A 27,006-nucleotide genomic window follows, 5' to 3' on the forward strand; every position below is an offset into this window, starting at 1 on the left:
AGTGCCAATTTTTCACCAGTGCCAAACCAAAACACCAGTGCCAACGTTTTCCTCTACTAAATAAGGAAAAGTCAAATTTTAATCAAATGCTGGAAATAACGCCAAAAATGAAACTTTTACTTCCAAAAACTTGATGACCCATTTCTACACCACTCTTTAGATCAATTGCTTTGGTTTGATTTCTCTTATTTATGTTCCTTTTTCATAAATAAAAAAATAAAAAATGCGAATATGATTCATCTAAAGCATTCCATAGATCAAATCGTTCATTTTAAGCTTCACTAAGAATTTTTGTTGTATTTCAGGCAATAAAATGCTGCATTAAACAACTTCTGCTGTTCCCACGGCAAATTTGTTGTCTTTTATTCAACCCATTTGTTTCTTGGAAACAAAAACTAATTGGTTACTCATCGATATCATGCATGTTTGTTTCACGTAATAATTTCAGACTGAGGTGGTTATTTTACTGCAGAATTGATAGACTCTTTTGATGGCTATTAGGAAGTGATTATGAAGTGTTTGGTATCAAAACAAAGCAAAGCTATGTTTTAAAAATTTGCAGAAGAGACAATACACAATAAAATTTGCCCGTTTGATTTTCTGAAATTCCGATTGAATAACCTTCGGTACGACTTCATTTTTGTGCCTTTTTCTCTAATTATCAGTACTGTCTAATTATCTAAAAATAATTTAGATCAAGCTGGTTTTTATTCCGACGTTTTTTTCTTTTCATTTTCTTTTCAAATCGTAATGGCATTCTTGTGGTATCTCAATTTCATATCAAAAGTTAGGTTGTAAAGAATGTTTGCGGACAAACTTGGAAGTTCAATTTTTTTGTGCATACAATTGTTCGAATCAACAACTGCATGCAATATACCGACAGCCCGGTTAACTTACTGCTTACCAACAACAATTATTAATCAAAATAATGTCCGTCATTACCAATCACCTTTTGCTGTCGATCTGCCAATTTCTTTATATGGTCAAAGTATCATTCAGACAGCTTCGAGTCAAAAACACTTTACACGCTTCTGCAACTCCTTTAAATAACTCGAACCTGCGTTCTTACAGAACGTTATGCTGAACGGGAAAGACCGTAATTGGACAGTGCACAATCTGGACTGTAAACTGGGTGTAGTAGAAGCTCAACCCCGTCCAATTCTCAATTTTGTCCTTAGTTTTTTTAGCTGAGTGTGGTTTGGCGTTGTCTTGCTGCATAAAGCATAAAAGTGCCTAACCAGTGTCAGACATCTTGACAACAAAAAAAAAAGTAATCCCAAAGAGAAAGAATTTTTTTCGAAGTTACGAAAAAAATTGTCGTTTTAAGATTTTCAGTGAACTTTTTTTACAACCTAATACTGTAAAAAATGTGAGTTTATTACGCAATCTTATAGCGCCATGAGGATGTGAAATACAGAAAGCGACAGGCCTTCTACAAGCTTTTTTCGTGATCACAAAAGAGAATATGCTCCTTTACTGGAATACTTCCTCTTAGGTATTACTCGCGATTGCAGAAAAGTAATCACTATTATGGACATGATCTGAAAAAATTGATGCTGAAACATCAATTGAACTAATTAAATACTAAATTTACAAATATTACTCTCACAGTCGTTAAGCAGAAGAAAACACACTGCGGTTTAAATGAATTAAAATGTTATATCACGGATAATGAATTTAAAAAAAATCATTGAAACAATATTCTCATAAATATTTCAAAGCTTTTCGTTTGTTTGTTGAATTGTATAGTATTTTAGTGTACGTATACATGCGGATAAGCATAAAGCGGGAACTTGCTATTTTAAAGATTATGTGGCTTTAATTTGATACAAAAAGGATACAGCATTAGCTAAGCATGTGGTTGTATATTTTATTAAAGGAGGGGGGGGGGGGTTCAGCGCCAAAAAATTCACTTTTTCAACGATTTTTTTTTTTTTTTAGAAAACGGTTTGATTAAATTTCTTAAAACCTTTTGTGCATTGTTATGTATGGTTTTAAGGATATTCTATAAATTTTTGAACAAAAAATATCCACAGACAAGCCGGTGACAAAGCTTTTCCCAGCCCCTTTGGAGAAAAATGGTTTGCGGTGTTCATTGTATGGGAGCTGACAATTATCTGAAATCAAATTCTATTTGAATTAAGTCAAAGTATTAATTAATCCTCCCCCCCCCCCTGCGTTCTCACATCGTTTTTTTTTTTTTTTGTTTTTGTTTGACTTTAAAATTTTCGGCTGCCATTTGAAGTTAAAAATGATATTTTTCTCGACAAATTCCACTATTTTGTTTATAAAAAAATCCATTAAAGAAAAAAAGCTCGTACTCTACGTAGGGGAGAGTTTTTTTATATGTAGAATGTGTATACTAAATTTGAAATTAATCTGTCAATTAGTTTTGAAATGGGAGTGCACACAGACTGCGAAAAAGTGGCTTTGATAAAAAGCTTTTAAAGTTTTAGAAGATAAAAAGCATCAATTCAAGCTCCATAGAGTACAGTCACTGCAGAAGCTTCGATCTCCTCAGCCTCTTCTATTTACATTATTTATTTATAGTATATTTAACTAGCCCCAAACAAGCAGCACTGACATTCTGAGCGTCTGCAGCTGTCAGAATTGCTGCATTCTTCGGCAGCTGTCGGAGCTGTAGTTTGAAAGTGCGGAGACTGAATACTTGATAACTTTGAGAATTTTGCTCGAAACGACTTGAAATTTCGGGAATATATTTATGAAACGTTTAACTACAAGACAAAAAAAGAAGAAATAAAAAATCACTTTTTTGAAACTGAACCCTCCCCCCCCCCCCCCCCTGAAACAGATTTTTCGAACGATAGATAATTTGATACAGTTCTCTATTTATGAGAGAAGAAAATATCTACTAAAAAAGTTACCATGACTCGAACTATAATGATCCTTACTCATCTAGATTGTCATCTGGTGTATTTTAAGAATCGCTTTCTTGACGCATTATTGTGTGAAAATGTTTAATGGATTCCCAAAACATTCAGTCTTGAGCAAACGCGAAACGGAATAGAGTTGATACTTTCTCTGATAAATGACTCTTACGAACAAGATTGTGATTTATGTAATATCTTAAGGACTAGTGACGTCAGTAGTGCTAAATGCGGAAATGAACTAAATGCCAAAGGCATAAATGCTGATGATTTCTTAAAAAGTAAAATGCTTGGTTTATATCTCCAGGTTCTGCACTAAGATAAACTTCTTGAATGATGTAAGAAAATAAACGTTGACGAATTTACTTGAATCCTATGACACAATATCTCGGATGACCTTTCTCGACGCCATTTCAAATGTCTGCCTGTCGTAGTAGCTTTAATAATTTAATATAATTTACACACTATTTCAAGGTTTCCTGTTGCGAATAGTGAACAAGGCATCTTCCTTTTTCATAGGAAGTATTCCTCATCTTTTAGCTCACTTTCTGTCCGAAGGAAGATGTTTGACGCTAGTTCATAAGGATAAAGTGCCGGCCGGAAGTAACGGATATTGAGTATCCTTATAGGGGAGACCGGGGCAAGATGACTATGCTAACAATTTTCGTGGTTTATTAATTTATTTTTAAGGACAGTAAAATTAATTTTACATGAGCTGTTAGAGTAGTCCTTTGTAGCACTAAATATATTGCCATTTAATTTTTCAAATAAAAATAACGAAGGATACTTTTTATTTTTTCATAACCTTAACAAATAGTCATCTTGCCCCAGTACTGGGGCAAGATGACTTTGACCTAGGGGCAAGATGACAAAGTTGAAAAAGGTCGAACATATTTTATGTTTTGAATATGTTACCTAGTTTTACAGATGATAACTGTGTTTTTACATCTTACTAAGTATCAAATTAAGCGTAATGCATTGTAGCGTAATGTTCAAGTGTTAAGTTGTGCAGCTAACAATAGACACAAATAAAAATGCCATTTTCATTGATTGTAACATTCCCCATGCCACCACTCTTGGCTTTTCTTGATGCAACTGGATTGCTTGACATGAATTATATAGACTTGGGCCTACAGGAATTTGGTCTGAGTTTTTTTTTTTTTTTTTTTAATTCCCTTTTTAGCTTCACCAGCTTATTTTTCCTGTTTTTTTAATAAAATAATCCTTTTTTTTTCCTTCCGCTTTGCTCCTTGTTCTGACATTTCCTTGATAGGTGTGCTTGTAAGAATGTTTGAGCTCAGTTTTTTGCTTTTTCATTTGTTTCTCTTATTGTCTTGCTTCAGGCAATGCATTGAAATCAGAAATACTAACAGGCTTCTTTGGTGCATCTCAATTAGCATTTGCCATAACTTCTGCTTCGTCTGGAGGGTTTATATGTTGGTTTTCTACTCCTAAGGTCTGAGGATTAGCACTATTATTCTCAGTTTCATCGCCAACAATTTTCACAGTCCGCTAAAAACAAGATAATTATGAGACTCGATTCCTCATTCTTTAAACCCTTTATCAGCATGTCCAACTGTAGCTGCTTTGAAGTAAGCGGTGCTCAAAAGCTCACCTATATTTTTGTCTGTGATAGTTTGTCCTAGATGAATGACCATAAAGTTGTCACATGCTTGGCTATAGTAGGTTTTTAACGGGCAGAAAAATGTCGCATCAGGAGCTAGAGACAATGCGATGGAAAGGCAACTTAACCATGATAATGTTTTTTCACTGCAATATAAGATAGCCTGCAAAGTTATGTGACAGTTATGATTGTCAATAATCAAGAGCAGGATATTCTTTGCTTGGTTTAATTCATTCAACTAGTCAGTTGTTCAACTAGTTCATAAATAGCCCCTGGTCACCCGCTTTCGAACGATACCTCCCTTGATTCAATGCGTCCTTTAGCCCCAGAGGAGAAGCGCGCGGTCGCGTGGACAAACACACAGACAAATAAGCGTTTACAGGATTTAATCAAATGGACAACATGGTTAGTTTAATAAATTCCGAAACACGGGCAATAGGCAAGCTCGTCATCTTGCCCCGAGTTGCTGCCCTTCATCTTGCCCCAGACTGCCTGTTCGAAGTGATTCTTCTCCATTGCCATAAAAAAGGCGATCAATTGACATTTATTCATGGTAATAGGTAGTATTTAAACTAAGTTACTCATAAATACTAAAGAGACACGATATATCCTATATGTATCCGTAGCAGAGCTTATTTACACATGCATAAAAGTTATACTGTAGCAACGGTAAACAATCAGAGCTTCAGAACTAACACAAATATAGCGATTTCAGCGTCTCTATACTATTGCTGAACGAACAGCGGATAGGAGAGCCAGTAGCATGCAGTTGATGCAGTTACCTAGTTTAAGACGGAAAATTTAAGACATTCGTCATCTTGCCAGGCTCGTCATCTTGCCCAGGTCTCCCCTATGTGATACAACTGATAGAAGGTTTGAGTTTATTGTATTCGACATGACATTAACTCTTGACCCAAATTTCTTTGGATTTAGAAAAGAGTTTGAAAAAATTTTTCTACGTTTCTTGATGCGTGAAAAACACCTCATATAAAATTTAGTTAAAAGATTTTGAAATTTAAAATTGGGGCGTAAAACTGTCCTAATTTCTGAAATTGTAGCGATATTGTTATGGGACTTTAAAGTTTCGTCGGATCATAAAGGGTTAAATTACTGCCACGCTAACAATTTATTTCTTTTTCTTTATATATAACAGAAAGACTAATAAAAATCACTCAATTTTGCTTATTCTGAAAGTAAAAAAAAAAAAAAAAAAAAACTCATATTTCTTATTGCATAACATCCTATTTACTGCCATGTGAAGTTTGAAAAATAAGTACATTTAGTTGTAAATTTGATAGCAATGAAATTATACAAATTATTTTACGCATAAAACTTCTGGTGAATACTAATAACATTTTATCACCGTAAAAAATGAGCAGCAAGCTCATGTTTGGCATTGAAAAGCAGCTTTTTTTGCACCCCCGAAACAACGTGTCTGCAAATCATATTGCAATTGATGCGTTTTTTGACGTTATTATGATGTTTTTAACAATTGTCGTTTGCTGACAGTTAAGAATTATAAGTACTCCACGAATTTTGTTCACTTTAATGTGTTCTGTAGAATGTAAATATCCTGAATCTCGTTTAATAGGTGAAAATTCACATGAAATTGAAGAGAAGCACCGGAGCTTAGTTCCCGTGAGCTACCAAACAAATTCAATCCAGACTCTTATGCTAGTTAATATAAGGTTTTGGTTTACTGTAAACATTTTCTGCAAGTCTTATTGTTATTTTTATATTTTTAAACGTTTTTATAAAGTTTTTCACAATGCTCTCTTTGTTGACAATTAAGGATTATAAGTACGGCACGAGTCCTGTTCACTTTACTATTTTCCGTAGAACGTTGACACTGGCTTCATAAATTTTGTGTCTGCGTCCGACGTGACAATTATAAAACTACCCGTATTGTGAAGGTCACAGCAAGTGAATATATCAGCTGCGTGCTTCTTTTGCCTGAAAAAACGAATTATTTTCCGTTGATGCTCGTAAATTCGTTTCTTCTCTGCCGTTCAGCATCGGAAGCGCTCATGTGGCGCGCAGCTGCGGATCAAGCTGATGCAACAGCTGGGAACCAATAAAAGGGAACCACAGTCTTCTGTTCGTTGCACTGAAACACAGCATCCAGACTACAAAATGTTTCAGCGTAAATATCGTGGCGGCTACTTTAATGGGAACTTGGTAGGCTTTGATTCCATGTAAAAAGGAATTAAATTAGTAAGACGGTGAACTGTTTTGTTTTGAAAATAACAAGACGGATTTTCAACTTGAGCTCAACATTCTAGTATCACAATAAAAGTAAATATATTAGCGTTAGAGTCTGGAATTAATTTGTATGGGAACTCAAAGCAAATTGTCCCTTATTAGTCGAGAAGCACGTTATTAACATATGAAAATAAGATCTGAAATTGCACCCTAATTAGGACGTCAAATATTATTACATTGCTTTCAAATTTGAATAAATCTTTCATGCAGTATATTGTAGCTTTATTGTGCCTGAAACGATCTAAATAAGTTTAAACGACTGTAGACAGGGATTCTGTGGGTTTAAAGGGAACTCGAAGTAAGCAACAAATGCAACTTCAATAGGAAAATGTATGGAGCAGACGAGAATAATTGACAAAACTCTGATTTAATGATCAAAACAAAAAATCTGCTTGCACAATTCCATAAATTATGCATTTGAGCGAAATATGCATAACGTCTCTGGCATAATTTGCATTAATAAATTTTGAGTCATAATCCTTCATGCGGCTGAATTTATATATTTATGCGGCTTCGTTTTTATGCTAGTCATTGTCAAAAGTTTTAAGCTCATTAATACGCTGTTAGAAATGACAGTTATAGTATGACTTTCCCACGAAATTAACAACGAATTTTAATTCAAAATTGAAATTTCGAGGCTTAAATGACATCCGTAAGAAACCTCACAAATTAATTATTTTATTTTCTTTTATTTCAAACAATACTGTATACTTGTTGCTCAAGAAACGAATTTAAAATTCACATGTCTCCTCTTGCCATATCTGTCTTCAAATGAGTGCAACCGCTTGTTTTTCTCCTGTACTTTTGTTTAAGAACCTAGATATTGAGGAGCTACTCAAATGATGTGTGCTGTTAAAAATAGGGCTGCGAAGTCGGAGGGAAAATGACCAACTCTGGCTACAACTCCGACTCCGGAAATTTTAAAACCTTTTACTCTAACTCAGACTCCAGAAACCCAAAACCAGTCCGACTTCACAAGCACTGGCAGGGTTGCGGAATTTGAGAGAAAATGACCGACTCCGACTCTTGGAACTTTAAACCTTTGACTCCCGACTCCGACTTCTTTACTCCAATATCAGTCTGGCTCCGCAGCTCTGGTTAAAACAACCTAACTGCTTTATTTGATGCTGGGCTTGTGCCTCTAAACAACGACAAAACAACGTTTGTTATCCTTTTAGAAAGCCAGGAAGGGTCAAAAGACCTTTAACATTTTTTGATTACTACTTGACAGAATTTTTACTGAAATATACGTAACCTTCAGAATATTTTGCGCAATTTCAAGAACAGTCACTAAAAAAGAATAAGCATTCAGCTTAATGTAATTATTAAAAAAACTTTCCGCGTTCACCATAACGTAGTATCCGCTAAGTAGTTGAAATCTACTTTCGATTGAAAAGAAATATCTAAAAACACAGATTTCGACTGTATAATAAAAGATCTAGCTAAAAGATAAAGCTAAGAAGACTGCTGTAAGGGCCTGTTTGCCTGCTACGTTTGCGATGCGATAGTGTTGCGTTAGAACCATCGATGCTAACTATTGGTTCTAACGCAGCGCAATCGCAGAACTGGGGAAATGCCAAGCAATCTCCGAGATTTCACTAACGCGCGTTAGCTGCGCTAGCAGCATTAAGCCCTGGTTTCCTAGAACGAATCGCCGATCTTTGACGTCGCTCCTCGCCGTGACGCTGAAATCAAAGGCAAGTGGATTCCGGTGTGGCCATTCACAACGTCGATTTAGCTCGGGCGCGCATGCGCAGAAGAATCAAGTTTTTGCCTCGGCGAGAAGCGACGCCGACGATCGGCGTGTTCGCTCCTAGGAAACCAAGGCTTTAGCAAGCAACATTCTTCATTACAGCGTCGAATTTGCTTTGAAATCAACGTGCGTCGCATGTGAAAGCTTCCATGATATCTTGGTAATTCACTAACGCGTTTTAGCTCTAACTATTGATAATTCTAATGAAGCACAATCGAAATGCAAAAGCATCTTCTGAACAGGTCTTCAGAGTTCGATTCTAAAACTAGAAAAGAGATCCTCGAAACCATTTTATCATAATTAGTTCAATGTTTTTCGTTTGCGTATTTTTTTAATACATTTTTTTAAATGAGTTTCATCGAAAAATGTTTTTAATAAGCAGAATACTGCACTGTGTTTCATGTTAATCGTAGTCATCCTTCATCACACGTGTTTCAAGATACTTATGAATACTTAATTATAGAGGCAGGTGTGAGGTGTGACGATAGATTATAACGAGGCTTGTGATATAGATTTGTCATTGGTTCAGCAATGAAAACCCATGAAACTTCTTTGTATATTATATATATATATATGTATACTCTGTATTACGATTTCTGTTACCGATTCTGCTTTTTAACACCACTCTAATGTGTTTTTTTGTGCTTCCATCTTCAAAAACGTTCAGTTTTTTTTTTGCTCCAGATTCTTTATTTGCTTCAATAGCGACGAAATCAAAATCCATAGTCCATCAATAAATATAAAGTTGGTAAAGTATTTTTTCCCCATTTAAATTCTCAGAGAAAGAAAAAGTGCGTCTTTTTGAGATGTCATCAATTTAGTAAGAGTGACATCAGTATGGCTTTATTTCCCAAAAACGACCGCAATTTATCGGTAACTTAAGACATTTTCTCAAGTCATACAGAGTCATCGACCCCAAGGTAAAATGAAAACTGGTTAGTTAAGTGAATGGAGATAAACGAGACGATTTCAAAGCAGTGCACTATAAAGTTACAGCTTCTTTAAGAATGAACAGCAAAAAAAAAAAACTTACCGTAGGCGAGTTGAACAATTCCGGTTCCAATAATAATTGCGAGAGCGAATAATTTTCCGAAAGTAAACAAATCTTGAACTCTGGTCGACCATTTAACATCCCAGCAGTTTACGAATGTAAGTAAACCTGTGTGGAGGAAAATAAATACATAAAAAAATGGCACAGTATTACTTAAAAATATAAAAAACATTTTGTTACATTTAATGCAAAACCTCGGCTTGCACAGGGTCAGAGTTACACCACAATGCGTCCAGGGAAAACCAATTCCAGAGCACACTGCATGAGTTTTTAAAAATATATAAGCATTTCTGATTTGTAGAAAAATACTAAACTTCATTGCCTAGTGCTGTGCCATTGAAGTAGTGCAACCTAGTTTTTTAGAGAACTTGTTTTCGAAATATACTTAGTGATATGTGTAGATCAAAGCCAGAGAAGCCACCAGCGATAGTAGTTGCACATCTCAAATTTTGAAGAAAAAAATATAGTACTAATAGCAATTAATTTAAAATCGAAATTAATTTTGTTTTTACTGTCACGAATCTCGCACAAAGTTGGAATGAGAGTGCGTGGTTGCGTAAAAACGGTATCAATTAATTTAGTGACACGTCGTTAAAATTTTATAATTGAGAAGGAAATATTTCAAACTACAGCTTAGCACTATTAATTTAGACTACAAAAGCCAAATAGTAAACATAACATAATAAATGTTTTACTCGTATTGTAATACTTGAGAAAAAATCAGTTCAAAATACTATTGCTTAAAACTATGATTTTCTATAACACTATTTTTTGTTTTCTCTTTTTTTTTTGCTTTTTTTTCTTCTGAGATTTGCCACTATTGTCAACGATGAGCGGCACAAAGTGAGTAAGCATCAGCTGCAACATGGGCTTCTTAAGTTTTAAAAGCCTCAAACCCTTTACCGAGAAAAAAAAAACAGATTTGGAGAATTAATATACGAATATATGGATCGAAACTTTAAAATTATTCGACTTCTTAAAATGTTTAAATAAGTAGTTCCCAGTCAATTCAATGCTCGCCGCAGTAATCTCGATGACAATGTTTTTTTTTTTTCACTAGGCAAATGAATATCTTATAAGGCAGAATATTGAACGAGTATAATCGATTTTTTCCACTTTAGAAATCAATTGACTACTGACTTCGATTGTCATACACTTTCACATTTGAATTTTAAGTTTTTATTTCCCAGTATTGGGGGGAGAGTATTGAATTTCAGGTCGTCCTTTGCGTGTGACCTTGCAAAACTTTCCTGTGCACCACTGCCTCAGTGAGGTTCGAAGTCACGAAGAATGAGTTTAACTGAGTAGTTGTATTATTTTTTTTTTTTTTTTTTTTTGCAGGGAATAGTATTTAAATATTGTTCTGAAATGCTGGCGGGCACACTGGCAAATACACATGTGAGGCAGTGAGAAAAGCAAAGGGATGTAAGTGACAAAATTTAAAATTTGGAGATAACCAGTACAAATGATAGGCGAACCTCTCCTCTGTCTTGGGGGAGATAGTACTAGTAGCCTTGGTAGGTGCTGTTATACAGCATGATTAAGAAAAACATTTCAAGGAAAGCCTACCTATTACCTTATCTTTAAACGCTTTTAATAAAAACTTGAAAATGTCCACTTACATCCCTTTGCTTCTCACTGCCTCATGTGTTATCATTATCCCATTTTCTGATTTAAAAAAAAAAAATCGCTAGCGATTAAGTGAAGAGAAAACTTGTTTTTTTTTTGATATCTGCACAGTTGTCAGACATTTTAATTAATATATTTACATTCCAAACACAATAAGCAATACTACCGTGTGCAGGTAAACGGCAGTAACTGCAGATTTTTCGATTTTCATTTTTTTTTTTGCATTTTTGAAATCTTTATTACTATAGTTTTATGGTACAAACACTTTTATTTGGCTGCCGCAGAAAAAAAAGCATTTTTTTATCAGTGGTAATTAGCAGTAACTGCTTTTTTAGAAACATTTTGCGGGAAGTCGGCAGTATGTACATACTGCTCTTTACCTGCCCACGGAAGAACGAAAACTTTCTCCCGTGGTCTAGTAAACGCCAGTTACTGCTTTTGTCGCTACATTTTGCAGGTAATTGGCAGAATGCACTTACTGTTCTTTACCTGCACACGGAAGAACGAAAACTTTCTCCCGTGGGCAGGTAAACGGCAGTAACTGCAAATGTTTTAACTTTCATGAAATTTTTTGCCCATGATCGTTCTGCCGTGGGAGGGTAAATGGCAGTAACTGCAATTTTTTTCCATTTTCTTTTTTTTTTTTTTGGTATTTTTCAAATCTATGCTTCTTCAGTTTTATGGTGCAAACATGTTTATTTGGTTAGCGCTAAATAAAAGCATTTTTTTTAATCAGTGGTGATTAGCAGTAACTGATATTATTGCTACATTATGCAGGTAATCAGCAGTATGTACTTACTGCTCTATACCTGCCCATAACCATTGTCTGGAGAATGGAACATAAATGAATCGGCGCCAAAACTTGAACGTAAGACGCATAAACGGTTTTCGCGATTTTCTTTTTAGCTCAACTAAGGGTAAGTACACTGTAACAAATTTCGGAAACGTTTCTGGATATATCGGAAACGTTTCCGAAATAATAAGAATCCTTCATCCAATAGCGAACTCCTCATTATTCAGAAAGCTTTTTGTTATTTCAAAAAATCTAGAAGCGGAAGTGAGGCGCAATGCTTCGAAACGTATTTTATCCTTCCAACACTGGCGCCAGTGAGTCGAAAATAACGAGAGCTTATTTTTTCCTTATCTATGGTTGCTGCAGTCAGCAACTGTTTAGCATTGGATTGCTTGTTATTTCATGTCTAGAGAGTAGTAAATTGTGTCGAAACTAATTTTACGCCTTTGCATTTTGGGCTGCCCTTGATTTTTTAGACGATGTACGCAGCTATTAAGTTAGTTAATAACGGTTTGCTTCTTTACAATTTCCAGTGCGACTATAATTACATATATATTGTGTGTTCAAGCGTGAATAGTGACAACACCCGTTTTTATACTTAATGAAACGAAACCCTTTGGATTACTTATCCAGTTCTAATGGAGGCACTTAGATTTTCTTTCGCTCATGTTCACTTGTAAGTATTAATGAATATTTTAAAACATGTTGTTATATACATTTATATTTTTGTTGATTTGCATTTGATGAGGCTCCAATTGTAACTGTTTTCGGGTTTATTAAATTAATTTAAAGTTATCCTACATACCTATGTGCGCAGTGTACTATTTGTTGTAACTAATTGAAACTGATTAATTACGCAAAAGAAATAAGATTTATATTTGAAAAGCAATCACAGAAAAGTTATTTCGAAATACTTGGATGTACATACATTGATTCAAAAAAAAAAATCAATTGTTTAATTCATTAAAAATATGGTAATGCAAATGTTTTCTAGTATTGTAATATACTTCACAAAAAATGTGTGCCAGTATTATTTATCTTTTTTTATTATAATTTATTCATTTATTTAAAAATATTTATACCATTAGAAAATGGCCCAGTTATCTATTAGTAAGCAACATAACTGCACCTGTATAAAACATAAAAAATTCTAACTCTTGAAATTAGAAAATTTTTATGAAGGCTTATAAGTGAATTTTAATTCAAAAACTATCAAGTATGCTGAAGAAAAATGCAATAAAAATAAAGAAAAAGTTTTCATGTAAAAAAAAAAAAAAACAGATGTAAAAAGTTGAGGCGAAATAAATTCCGTTGAAATCAGAGTAATCCATCGCAATTCTTATAAATTGACGCTTTAAATCAAAGAGAAAATATATTCCTTCTACGGCTTCCAAAGCCGTCAGCATTTAAAAGCGTTTACTTCTCTTTTTCTTTTTACGGCTTCCTTATTTCAACCACATAAAGTAGGAAAGTACGTATACAACAATGGAATGTCTTCTTTTTCCAGGCATTAATTTTTTAATTATAATTATCGCAAAATGTATCCAATTTTATTTTGAAAAACAATTCAAGAGAGAACCAACGTTTTTTACGTAAATTTTTGCTTTAAATTTGGTTTAAAAAGGTTTAATACTTGATTGCTTTTACTGAAGCTATGGATGTATTTTCTGAAGAACCATTATGAGACATATATGCTCTCTAAGTTTGAAGTTTATTTCGTAAACTAGTGGTACCCGCACGGCTTTGCCCGTAATAGAAAATTAAAAGGTTTTTTGGTTCGTCTTTACAAATAATGTATGGAGAATTTTCTCGCCAACTGGCTTGTGCCCATGTTACGGTTCAACGTAATGATAATTTCGTAATTTACTCGTCCATTTAATGAGAATTTTGTTGTTAAAATTGGAATTGAAAAAGAACAACATCGAATTTTCGAAAAATCGTTTCGAGGTGCACACCCCCATGCTACAAACTAACTTTGTGCCAAATTTCATGAAAATCGGCCGAACGGTCTAGACGCTATGCGCGTCACAGAGAACCTGACAGACAGAGGGACTTTCAGCTTTATTATTAGTAAAGATTATCGAATACAAAGAATTAATAAATTTTATGTTTTTCATATTATTGAGACAAAAAATATAAATATCAGTAAAAAAAAAGTATTGTGTGAAAATTATACTCTTTCTTTTTTTTCGTTTCCTTTTTTTTTTTTTTTGAAAGCACTACAAATTTTCATATTATACCGCAAAGCTTATGGCCCTCAAAGGGTTAAACAAGTTAAGTGCTTATTTTTATAAGAAAACGTTCATTAATTCTGAATTATTAAAGAAATAATGCTGATTATCTTTTCTATGGATAGATTTTGGTGAACGTTGCAATTGTCAAAATCTGGATTACAGTTCAGTTAAAATATTTCGAATGCAAATATATTTACGAAGACGACTGAAAATAATTGATTGAAATTATTATTCGGTAAACTAGTGCTTGTTTACGTTTCGTTTTAATACGTAGTAATTTAAACTAAAAATACAGCAGGAAATCTTTGATGCGATAGTTTACACTTGAGAGTAGGAATTTTTTAATCACATCAAAAACCTAATTTAATCGCAGTTTCTGTTAAGTGTTTCATAGTTCCGTAAATTTCGTGAATCGTTTCGCATGATTGAATTTAAATAATGCACTAGCCTTGCTGCAGAATACTATGTTTCCAAAAACCCGTCTCAAGTTTCCCTAAACTTTATACACAAGATGAAGAAAACTCGAGGAAGCAATTACTTGAAAAAGGTAACATTATACATCTCTACTATATAGAATGTCTACATATTTAAAAGTAGAAAATAAAAACAATTTTTTGTACTATACTAAGTAGCATCTAGATGTCTAATTTTAAAATCAATTTTATTCTAAGCATTAAATATCAAAACCAGTATTTATTTTTAGCAAAAATAGCGAGTAGTTAGAAGGGTTTGATTTGATATATAAACTAAATGGTAGAACATAAACAGAAAAAATTTATAGTCGAGTCTCTCCTTGAACTTCATGAAATTATGACCTGCATTCCTTAAACTAAGGCAGTGACAGTTATGGTTAAGGAACTGTTGATAATATAAATAGTAAACAATTACAAACCACTTGGAACAATATTTTCTATACATATAATAAAATAAGATGTTTGTGTGTGTGTGTGTGTGTGTGGCGCGCTTCCCGGGAAAACGGCAAGGCCTAGAAAGATGAAATTTGGTATACAGGTGCTGTTTTTGCCAAAGATGTGCACCTCGGGCTTCGATTTTTGATATTTTAATTAGAAAAAAAGTTATTTAATGTTTTATGTGTTTTTTGCACTTTTTAGTACTTTTTACCTCACAGACCCTGAACCAATCGCACCACACGAATATTTTTTGTACTGTAGTGTAGGAAGTTTAATTTTAAATATGATGACTGAAAAGAATTTGAAGACAGAGCAATTTTTGTATTTTTTCCGAATTTTAGAAAAAACCTTTAATTTGCAGTTTTTCCCGGGTTTTATTTTTTTCTAATATCATCCTGCGAGAAGTATCAAAGCCTCATTTCTAAAATTTAAGTTGGTAATAGTAAAAACATTTCGCCCTCTTCAGAAGAAAAAAGTTCTTAAGAATAAGCAATAGTTTTTTTTTTTTTTTTACAGTATTTTTAAGCTGAACACATCATGTCTTTCCACGCATCGGTCGAAAAAAGGTTCTTCATTCCTTTATGCTTCTGACGTCACTACTTGTATTTCGATTCGATATTTAAGACGTAATCTTAATCGCAAACAATGTTAATCTTTTTTCTTTTTTTACTATATAACTTACTTCTACATTTTATGACGTGATGACCACGTGTTTTTCCGGCAGCGCTTGCTTTTTTTCTTTCTTTTTTTTTTTTTGTTTTATTTAGGGATTGCATTTATTTCTTTTTCCATCCCCCCACCCCACCCCCAAGCTGGACGTTTTGCTGTATCTATAAAACGAAACATTTCATTGTTATGCGCATTTAATTCAATAAAAACAGCTAGATTTTCTTTTCTTTGTCAAACGTTACTTTTTGCACACTACGGGGAATTTTGGAGATAACTTTTTTTTTTTTTTTGCTCAACTTAAATAAAAAAAAGCGGTTTTTTGAGTGATCTTTGCTTTTATTATGAAATGGGCGGAGAGGTTAAAGTAAATAGAGGTGGATCGTAAAGGTAGATAGCCGCCGAAGATGGCAATCTTGACATAAAAATGTGAATGGCACAAAAAAATATAGAGATGAATTGATTAATACTGCTGCCAAGTTTATTTAAATAGCCGCCGAAGGCGGCAAACGTTAAGTAAAAAGGTAAAGTTAGCCAAACAGCCGCCGTAGGTGGCTGCTTGGATAAAAGGTGAATGGCGTAAGAAGGTGAACCAGCTGGTCGCCGCAGGCGGCTAGTAAGAAATAAATATTTTGAAAGTGCTTGATTGCCATATGCAGAAGTCTTTTTATAAATGAAGGGCATGAGTTTTTAAAATTAATCGAAAGTTTAACATGACAACTAACGAAAATGTTTCACTGGCATACAGCTACAAGCGTCCCTCGTATAACACGGAAATTCTACAACACGGTTTCGATATTACACGGTACCAAATTTGCGATTACTATAACATGGTTTCGATATTACACCGGTACGAAACTTAAATTTAATACTTCGTGGTTTTGATATAACTCAAATGTTATATTTAAAAAAGATAGAATTTCATTTTTGGTTAATACATTCTTTTTATGGTTGATAAATACGTGTATATACCGACTAAATAAACGACTAAATACGTGTATATAACGACTAATAATATACGACTAATACGTTTTTGCTTTGTTTTTATCAAACTTGGTTTCGATATAACACGTTACACATCCGTTGATTTACATTATTTTTAAGTCTCGTATAACACGGTTCTGATATAGCACGGAACACGGTTTCGATATGACACGATACATCTTAACCTGATTTTTCTCAAGCGCATACATAATTAGTATAAATAAATTAAAATTTTATTTTTAAAAAAGGCTTGTATAACACGGTTTCGGTACACGGAACGAATTAACCGTGTTATACGAGGGACACCTTGTATTTCATGAGAATTTTGCAGCCAAAAAAAATATTATTAAAAAATCTTTCAAATAATAATCATAAATTTTATTTTTCGAGAAACAAAATATCTTGGGGCTGACGGAGAAAGCCATCATTGTTACAAACCTCTTATTTAACACGATAAAAAAAAAAAAAATTGCGTGCAGTACTTGAAGTCTATAAATTGTTGCTTCTTTTCCTCTTTTTAGTACGATTTTGAGTTGTGTGTTACTGTTTTCTTATATATATATATATATATATATATATATATATATATATATATATATATATATATATATATATATATATATATATATATATATATATATATATATATATATATATTTCCTCTCACTTTCCTGATAAGAGAAGTCTTTCAAGAGTCTGGCTAATTATTTGAGTCACAGATGAAGCAATGTTGCTTGAAATCCATAGTAAAGAATTATATAATGAGAATTCGCAGCAAACGATGTAATTTATCCTCTTTCCGTTACGCACAGTTTTTTTCCTCTCTCTCTCTCTAGATAAATCAGTTCCGTAGTTATAAGTTGGTAAATTCGGCACCAATCTTTCAAGGTCGCTGAGCATCAGAAATTAGAGAAAAAAAGAATACTTTTTTTTTTTTTTTTTTGAAGTTAAACTTCATTCGGCTTGCGAAATTTCAATCCCCTATGGCAGCGTTTCTCACTCTTTTTGACCCCCAGAACGGTAAAAATTTAAAAAATCTTCGCAAATAAGTGGATAAGTCGTTTTTGTTTTTTTGGTTTTTTTTTAACAAAATATTTTTAAACAACTTGGTTTTAAAGAACTGTTAAATAAGTTAACCCTAAGATTTTTTATGATTTACTTAAAATAACACTTTAAATATAAACATAAGTAATCATTGCTATTGTTATAAATTAGTAAACAGAATTGTGAGAAATGTCATTGGAAATTATGAAATGTTACCACAAACCGAATGAAAAAACATCGTTTAAAATATTGCTAATACTTGTTAACTAAACTAATTAATTTGTTTCAATAGCGCATTTCAAAATTTATAATAAGGAGAGGAAATGGAAGAAAAATGGTTTTAGATTTAAACATTGTCGTACTTTTACTTCCAGTTATCATTTTAATTCCAGTAACTATCCTTCACAGTATTTGTAAGCGATGAACAAAATTTCTCTTAAAAAGGAAATTTAGAATATAAAACGTAAAAGTAAATCTGAGAAACAGTAAAAATTTTTAGTGCAAGAAATTCAAAAAAAAAAAAGAGTACTTCTTTTGAAGCTGTTATATTTAAAAAAATTTGACCAGAACATAATTAATAGGCATTCTTAAGCACGATTTGCCAACTTATGAAAAGAAAAAATATTACTTCAGCAATGCTATAATGAACCTCATCTTTGCTTCAATTGACTTTTTATGATAACATAGGTCGACTGTGTATACATATTATGATTTTATGGAAAGTACACATTTGTAATCAGCTTAAACAGCTAATCATTGGAACAAAAATATGAAACAAAAAAAAAAATCCTTCTAAAAATAGGACTGTTGGGCTAGTTCTTGAAAACAGCTTTTTCTTTTGAATTCAACTATAGTATTTACAGCGCTCTCTCCTACTTCCCCGTATGGCCATGAACTTGAAGATGTCCCTCTTCGATAGGGTGTGGTGAAAGTTTTTAATGATGGCGTCTCGAGTCATTGCTGTTTTTTTTTTTTTTCCTTTCTTCTTTTTTTTTTTTTTTGGAGCTAAGTCATTGAACCGTTTTACCAGTTCCGCTTACAAGCTTCCATATTTGTCGGAGTAACCGGTAAGAAAAATCGATGGCGTAGAAAATATATATGATTTTCTTCAGACAGTTCTTTTAGATGGTCCTTTTCGAGAGCATTTGTGCATTTTAAATCACAAACAGCTACTGCAGAGTCAGAAAGATCCACTTCTTCTGCATTAAAAAGTATTTAGCAGGTAGCAAAGAAGAATTTTATCAAAAAAAAAAAACGGAAAGATGTCCGAATTTGTCAAACGAAAAAAGCCAGGAGGGGGCCAAATCGCAAGGACAGAACGATTACGGAAAAAATTTTAGGCAATGAGAGGGAAAAAAGAGGTGTCAGCTATTTCATTTGGAAAAGGTTCTTGCTTCGCAGTAAAAGAAAAGCTAAACTTACGGAAGACGAAGAATTGATCTCGATTCAGATATTACCGAGTGCATCGGGATAGTTTGAACACTAGAAGCACTTTTACTATTTAACTTGTTAATAAGAATATGCGCAAAATGTGTAAGGCAATAAATAAATAAGTAAATGAGTCAATAATAATGTAGAAACATACAACCTTTCTACATTATAACAACTTTACATAATGTAGAAAATATACTCCAAATTTTAACGAGATTAACCTTTTTTTTTTTATCGCGCCTGAAATGAGGGCAAATGATGAAAAAAATTCGTTGAGTGTTTTTAGATTCAGAAATTCAAATTTTATCAAGTTTTTTATATGTATGAATAGTAAAGTGGCCAGGACTGATTTTTGAGGTCTCAAATATTTTTCTTAGATCTAGAAACTCTTCATTAAACAAAATGATACTATCGGTTACAAATTCAATGTATTTAGATTTACAAATGCGTCTTTATGAAAAATTTATCACAAAACGCTCTTAAAGGTTCACTGGCGTTTTGAGTAAACTCAAAAGCCTATGAAGTTAGTTACTCAAGTAAAATCCTGCAAGAGCTAAAATGTTACACAATCACCAGATTTATTAGACTTAAAACATTTTTTTTTTTTTGTAATCTACTATAACTTTCTGTGATTTTGTATTTTCCAAATAGCACACTGATACCTGCACCAACTTTGACTCGTGGACATTGACCATGGATTGATTAATCTGAACTTGATGCACAATGAAAAATTGCTGTATGACAGTTTTCTGCACGCTCAGTTCATTCAATAAACTTATAAAAGTCCGCCAAAATTACTCCGGTATTGCTATCTCAAGTCTCCAACATTGCTTCGAATAGCATTATCACAATAGTTTTAAAGTTTATCTTGAAGTTTATGTACGTTTGAAGTTTATCTCATTGTATTCATTTGAATATCAACTTGGCACACGTTGGATATAGTTGATACGTTTCGGTTTTTTTAAAAAAAGATTTTTTTTACACAAAACAGTTATGCCAACAAAGGTTTTCAAATTATTGTTTGATAGAAAAACAGTTATAGTAATACCTGATTTTTTTTGCTTCGTAACATTAGTCACAAAAATTAAAAAGTACCATTTATACTCGATCCTTCCTACTTTTAAACTCGCACTTTCGGTTTGACGAACACCCACTTCTGGTTTGCTAATGCTCGCAAAATCTGCTATATCTCAACGTTTAATGAACGTATCATTAAAAAACTGCCCCTTATAGCCAAAAAGTACTCTTAGGGTAAATCAAAAGAAAAAAAATGCCATTTTCCGCAAAATTCGATAGATTGAGGGAGCTTTGTTACCTCAAGTGCAGGAGGGAGGCCTCAACCGGAAATAAGTCACAGCCCGACTTTAGAATACCCCACTCCAAAAGAGTTTTTCAAGTTTCTGTAAAATACGAGATCTTTTTTTTACTGTTTTAAGAACAGGGGGGATCCCTTTGCCTGAAAAACCAGTCGCGCACTTTTTTTTTTGTTCATTGTCTTCTTTAGAACAATAACTACGATTCCTGAGACAGCAATCACTGAGTAACTTTAATTTCACAGAACCATGTACTACCTTATAATAGTGAGTAATTTTACCAGAAATGTTTCGATGAATTTAAAACAAATACTTTTCTATTAGTCATTTCTATCATTTTCTCGCTTCCCCTCAGAGACTGAAGAGTCAATGACTAACCCCGATTCGGTGAAGACAGGTAACTTGATTCGCGTCGCTGTCTACGATTGTTCACACATGAGAGAGTAAAGAGAAGGAAATAACCTGATCTATGTTCAAAAAAGCTACGAATGAGTCATCTTCACGGCATCAAACTCAATTTAGCTCACTGTGGTTGAACATTTGAAACATCACATTCAGCGCCTTTTTTTTTTAATGAATTGGTTCAAGCTCCGGTCCAAGGCAGAACCTTATTATCATGGGCCCAGGACACAATGAGCTAAAGTGTTGTATCTCGTTATTGTTAAAGTCAAGAAATTGTGACGAATTGCTAAGATATTTAAAAAGCAGTTTCAACCCCATTAAGTACCGAGTTTTTTCCGAAAAACATTTAGAAAATTAATGGATTTTTTTTTTTGGAAAAAGTATTGTGTAAGCTGTTTTTTGCAATTTCAGTTATGGGAGAGGAATGACTAGGAAGTGGGGGAGGGGAGGGGAGGGGAGGGGGAGGGGTGAGTCATAAGAAACGTTATTATACTAACAAAGTGTAAACGATTTAATTGCATGTTTATTTTTAATTGCGAAATATTAGAATCATATTAAATCAAACTGCCATACTTACAGGCATAAGAATTGCCAAAAATTCAGTTTGGCAATAAAAGTTCGATGTATTACCTTTTCCACAACAAAGAGCTACTTTACCCCAAAAAAAACGTGGTTTTCAGAAGAAAAATGATGAATAAGTTTAATAATAATCTAGCCTATCTATTTTTACCTGAACAGAACTCAGACGGATATTAGAGATAATATGACGCGAGGTATGTGAACGCCAGACTGACACGGGTTTGACGGTAATTTTCACCTGTGTCAGGTACGGGCAAATGCGTTAAGTGGTGCTAAATGCAGATATTTTGCTCCTACAAGATCCTAGTTTGACCAAGATATGATTAGCTCATGAAGTCACGTGTTCTATATACTATCACTACACTGTAAAAAAAATCCGGAAACGTTTCTGAGTATATCGTGCAGCTGTGGTTCATGAAAGTTTCAAAAACGTTTCTGAGTATTTCGGAATCTTCTTTCTGTAATGTCCAGAAACGTGTCTGAGTATTTCGGAATCCTCTTTCTGTAATTTTCAGACACGTTTCTGAGTATTTCGGAATCCGCTTTCCGTCATTTCCAGAAATGTTTCTGAGTATTCTGTGCAGCTGTGGTTCATGAAAGTTTCGAAAACGTTTCCGAGTATTTCAAAATTCTCCAAACAATTTTCAAAAACGTTTCCGAGAATTTCGGAATCCTTTTTTCCATGATTTTTTCTAATATATAATTCTTTATTATAATATTGCATACCATATCAGTTTCAATTCTTTCATATCGAAGAGCAATAATACAAGCAATTTTAGAATCATCCGTGGATTTTTTTTTTTTTTTTTTTTGAATTTCTAATGACAAATAGCATGGTTAACAGCATAACATATGCACAGTTATAAATTTTTGAAAAATTATGAAATAATCTATTAGTTTCATTCCTAATCACAAAATCGTCGGGGAATTGGAGGGGGGTACCTTCTGAAAAGTGGGGATTGTTTGCTAAACAATCTTAAACTTCAGTTTTTCTCTCAATGTTTTCAAGACAAAACTATCAACATATTGTATTTTTAATGCAGAACTTAAAAACATATCTTGTATCAAACTTGATAGCTTTTATCTTCGGATAAAATTTGACAGGACTTACCTACACTGTAAAAAAAAATCCGGAAACGTTTCTGAGTATATCGTGCAGCTGCGGTTCATGAAATTTTCAAAAACGTTTCTGAGTGTTTCGGAATTCTCTTTCTGTAATGTCCAGAAACGTGTCTGAGTATTTCGGAATCCTCTTTCAATGTTTCTGAGTATTTTGGAATACTCTTTCTGTAATTTTCAGAAACGTTTCTGAGTATTTCGGGATCCTCTTTCCGTAATTTCCAGAAATGTTTCTGAGTATTCTGTGCAGCTGTGGTTCATGAAAGTTTCGAAAACGTTTCCGAGTATTTCGGAACTCTCCAAATAATTTTTAAAAACGTTTCCGAGAATTTCAGAATCCTTTTTCCGTGATTTTTTCTAAAATATAATTCTTTACTATAGTATTGCATACCATATCAGTTTCAGTTCTTTCATATCTAACAGCAATAAAACAAGCAATTTTAGAATCATTCGTGGATTTTTTTTCTGAATTTCTAATGACAAATAGCATGGTTAACAGCATAACATATGCACAGTTATAAATTTTTGAAAATTTATGAAATAATATAGTAGTTTCATTCCTAATCACAAAATCGTCAGAGGAGGGGAGGGGGTACTTTCTCAAAAGTGGGATTGTTTGTTAAACAATCTTAAACTTCAGTTTTTCTCTCAATATTTTCAAGACAAAATTATCAACATATTGTATTTTTAATGCAGAACTTAAAAACATATCTTGTATCAAACTTGATGACTTTTATTTTCGGATAAAATTTGACAGAACTTACCTTCCCTTCGCGTCAAGTCTATTTCTCTGACGAAGAAAGAGTACCGAAAAGTGCCAAAAGAGAAATTAGTGAATTTAAATATGACACCAAGTCCTCCTGTTGGAACCATTCGGGTTGATTCTTCTGTTCTTTCCCTTTTCCAGTTCATCACATATATAAATACTTAATCAAAAAAGGTTACTAATTTTATGTTTACAATGTGCGCAAAATGCATTATATATTTCATTTATTAAAACATTTAATTCTATTGCATGATTACTCCATTTTATATATACGAGTTTCTCCCCCCCCCCCCCACCATAAGATTGATGGTGAACTCATAAAATGCTATAAAGCGCCCCCCCCCCCCTTTAAAAAAAAGCAATCCCTGAAAATGTCAATGGCAGTCTGCGTGGTGAACGCCCCTCGTCTTCTCCCCATATGTACATTGCATATTAATAACATAGTATTTAAAAAATTATCACTTTTAAAACAATGACATGAAATAATATTTTTTTATTTCGGCTTGTAAATGCAGCTGTTCCATTTTTGCCACTGACTCATTCCTCCTGACTGTCCTATATTAAACTAGTATATCCACGAGGGAAATGTTATTTACCGAACAACTAATGTCAAGGAATTTTTTATTGTCAACCACATTTAACAAAATGAATAAGCACATGAATTAATTGCATAACTATGTTGCTTACTAATAGATAACTGGGCCATTTTCTAATGGTATAAATATTTTTAAATAAATGAATAAATTATAATAAAAAAATATAACTAATACTGGCACATTTTTTGTGAAGCATATTACAATACTAGAAAACATTTGCATTACCATATTTTTAATAAATTAAACGATTTTTTTTTTTTTTTTTTGAACCAATGTATGTATATCCAAGTATTTCGAAATAACTTTTCTGTGATTGCTTTTCAAATATAAATCTTATTTCTTTTGCGTAATTAATCAGTTTCAATTGGTTACAACAAATAGTATACTGCGCACATAGGTATGTAGGATAACTTTAAATTAATTCGATAAACCCAAAAACAGTTACAATTGGAGCCTCATCAAATGCAAATCAACAAAAATATAAATGTATATAACAACATGTTTTAAAATATTCATTAATACTTACGAGTGAACATGAGCGGAAGAAAATCTAAGTATCTCCATTACAACTGGATAAGTAATCCAAAGGGTTTCGTTTCATTAAGTATAAAAACGGGTGTTGAAACTATTCACGCTTGAACGCCCAATATATATGTAATCATGGTCGCACCGGAAATTGTAAAGAAGCAAATCGTTATTAACTAACTTAATAGCTGCGTACATCGTCTAAAAAATCAAGGGCAGCCCAAAATGCAAAGGCGTAAAATTAGTTTAGACACAATTTACTACTCTCTAGACATGAAATAACAAGCAATCCAATGCTAAACAGTTGCTGACTGCAGCAACCATAGATAAGGAAAAAAATAAGCTCTCGTTATTTCCGACTCACTGGCGCCAGTGTTGGAAGGATAAAATACGTTTCGAAGCATTGCGTCTCACTTCCGCTTCCAGATTTTTTGAAATAACAAAAAGCTTTCTGAATAATGAGGAGTTCGCTATTGGATGAAGGATTCTTATTATTTCGGAAACGTTTCCGATATACCGAGAAACGTTTCCGAAATTTGTTACAGTGTACCCTTCGCGTTCCGGAATTCGTTCACCTCAAGTCAATTTCTCTGACGAACAAAATGTACCGAAAAGTACCAACAGAGAAATTGATGAATTTAAATATGACACCAAGTCCCCCTGCTGGAACCATTCGGGTTGATTCTTCTGTTCTTGCCCTTTTCCAGCTCATCAGAAATATAAATACTTATTCAAAATAGGTTACTGATTTTATTTTTACAGTGTGTGCAAAATGCAATATATATTTTATTTATTAAAACATTGAACTCTATTACATGATTATTCCATTTCATATATACGAGAATCCCCCCCCCCCCATAAGAGTGATGGTGCACCCATAAAATGCTATAAAGCGCCCCCCCCCCGCCCTTCAAAAAGCAACCCCCTGAAAATGTCAATGGCAGAGTCTGCGCGGTGAACGCCCCTCGTCTTCTCCCCATATGTACATTATATATTAATAACATAGTTTTTTAAAAATGATCACTTTTAAAACAATGACATGAAATAATATTACTTTTTATTTTGGCATGTAAATGCAACTGCTCCATTTTTGCCATTGACTCATTCCTCCTGACTGTCCTACATTAAACTAGTATGCATGCAGTAGGTACTGTCCTGAGGAAGACAAATTATAGGGACTTGTTTCTTAATTTAGCCGAGGTAAAAAACCCCTACTTTTAGTTTTAGGTTTAAGCTCTTGTTTATTGCATATAGTTTAGCATATGGTGCGTTTGGCCCAATGTAATGCATATATTAGAGCTTAAACACTCTATATTTAGTAAGTAGTTTATTATCTTTTGGTCTTTTGACCATATTTATCGAATTTTCCACGGCTGATGAGCTCCGAATTCAATCTTTCAACTTTATTCTAATAATTGCTACTTTTAATTTTCTTTTTCTCATTGCTATTCATTGCTTGTGTATTTCATATATATACAAAAATATATTATTGAGAAATAATTCTTGTTTGTTATATTTGCAGCTTCTTTCCCTTCAAGGCAGGTACATTGCAACTAAAATAAATCGTACTAATGAAGCTCTGCTGAGATAAATAATATTTCATGTATAATATAAATTATAAATCAAAGTATCATATACATTATAAATCAAAGTATCATATAAATTATAAGTCAAATACTTTAATATGGTGTAAAAATACAAAACTATTTATTTTATTAAGTCTTTTTTTTTTTTTTTGCTTTTGGTAAAATTGAGGCTCGTAAAACGAAAAAAATGAAGACACTTTTAAATACATATATGAATCTATTTGTTAAAGAAATAAATACACATTTAACTAATTTAAAGCGTTTCGCTAATTCAAATATTTAAAGAGATATCGTCATTTAGATAATACTGAAGCACTATGTTCCTAATTACAAGAGATTGTTTTTTTTTTTTTTACTTCATACAATCTAGCTACACTGTTTACAAGAGAATGAAAACATGCAACCTTAAAGACGAACTATCAAACCTGACAATTTTTATATTATAACATTTAATTCATAATGCTTGATACGTAAATGTTCAGCCAAATATTAACTGAGATTGACACATAAAAACAAAGTACACAATAACACTTATTTAAAGTTTTTTATAATCTTCAATTCATAAATTTTTCAGAATAAAACTAGACACACTTGCACTTTAAATATGTGTTCTATGTAATGTAAAATATTTTCAAATTGCAATAGTTCACAACGAAAAAATGATACTGAGGAAAATAGTTTTTTTTAACGAGATTTATATGAACTAAATCACTTTAAAGTAATAGAGTTGCAAAGCGACTTACCTATTTGTCGGTGGTGGTCTTTTGCAGGCTTTGGTCACCAAAAAGGTGATTTTTATGACAGAATAAAATTCTGCCTACAAAAATTACCCATTTGGTAGAAAGAAGAA

The 27,006-nt window shown here is 33.0% G+C and overlaps 1 protein-coding gene across 1 annotated transcript in view; it reads right to left on the reverse strand.

Annotated features, from left to right (window-relative positions):
• LOC129219298 (large neutral amino acids transporter small subunit 2-like) overlaps positions 1-27,006 on the reverse strand; it is a 119,848-nt gene that overhangs the window by 59,900 nt on the left and 32,942 nt on the right. Inside the window, exon 2 of the mRNA XM_054853640.1 lies at positions 9,561-9,686. Coding sequence (XP_054709615.1) covers positions 9,561-9,686 — 126 coding nt within the window. The remainder of the gene's footprint in view (positions 1-9,560; positions 9,687-27,006) is intronic.

This window comes from Uloborus diversus, chromosome 3 (assembly GCF_026930045.1).
Source record: "Uloborus diversus isolate 005 chromosome 3, Udiv.v.3.1, whole genome shotgun sequence".
Taxonomy (NCBI): domain Eukaryota; kingdom Metazoa; phylum Arthropoda; class Arachnida; order Araneae; family Uloboridae; genus Uloborus; species Uloborus diversus.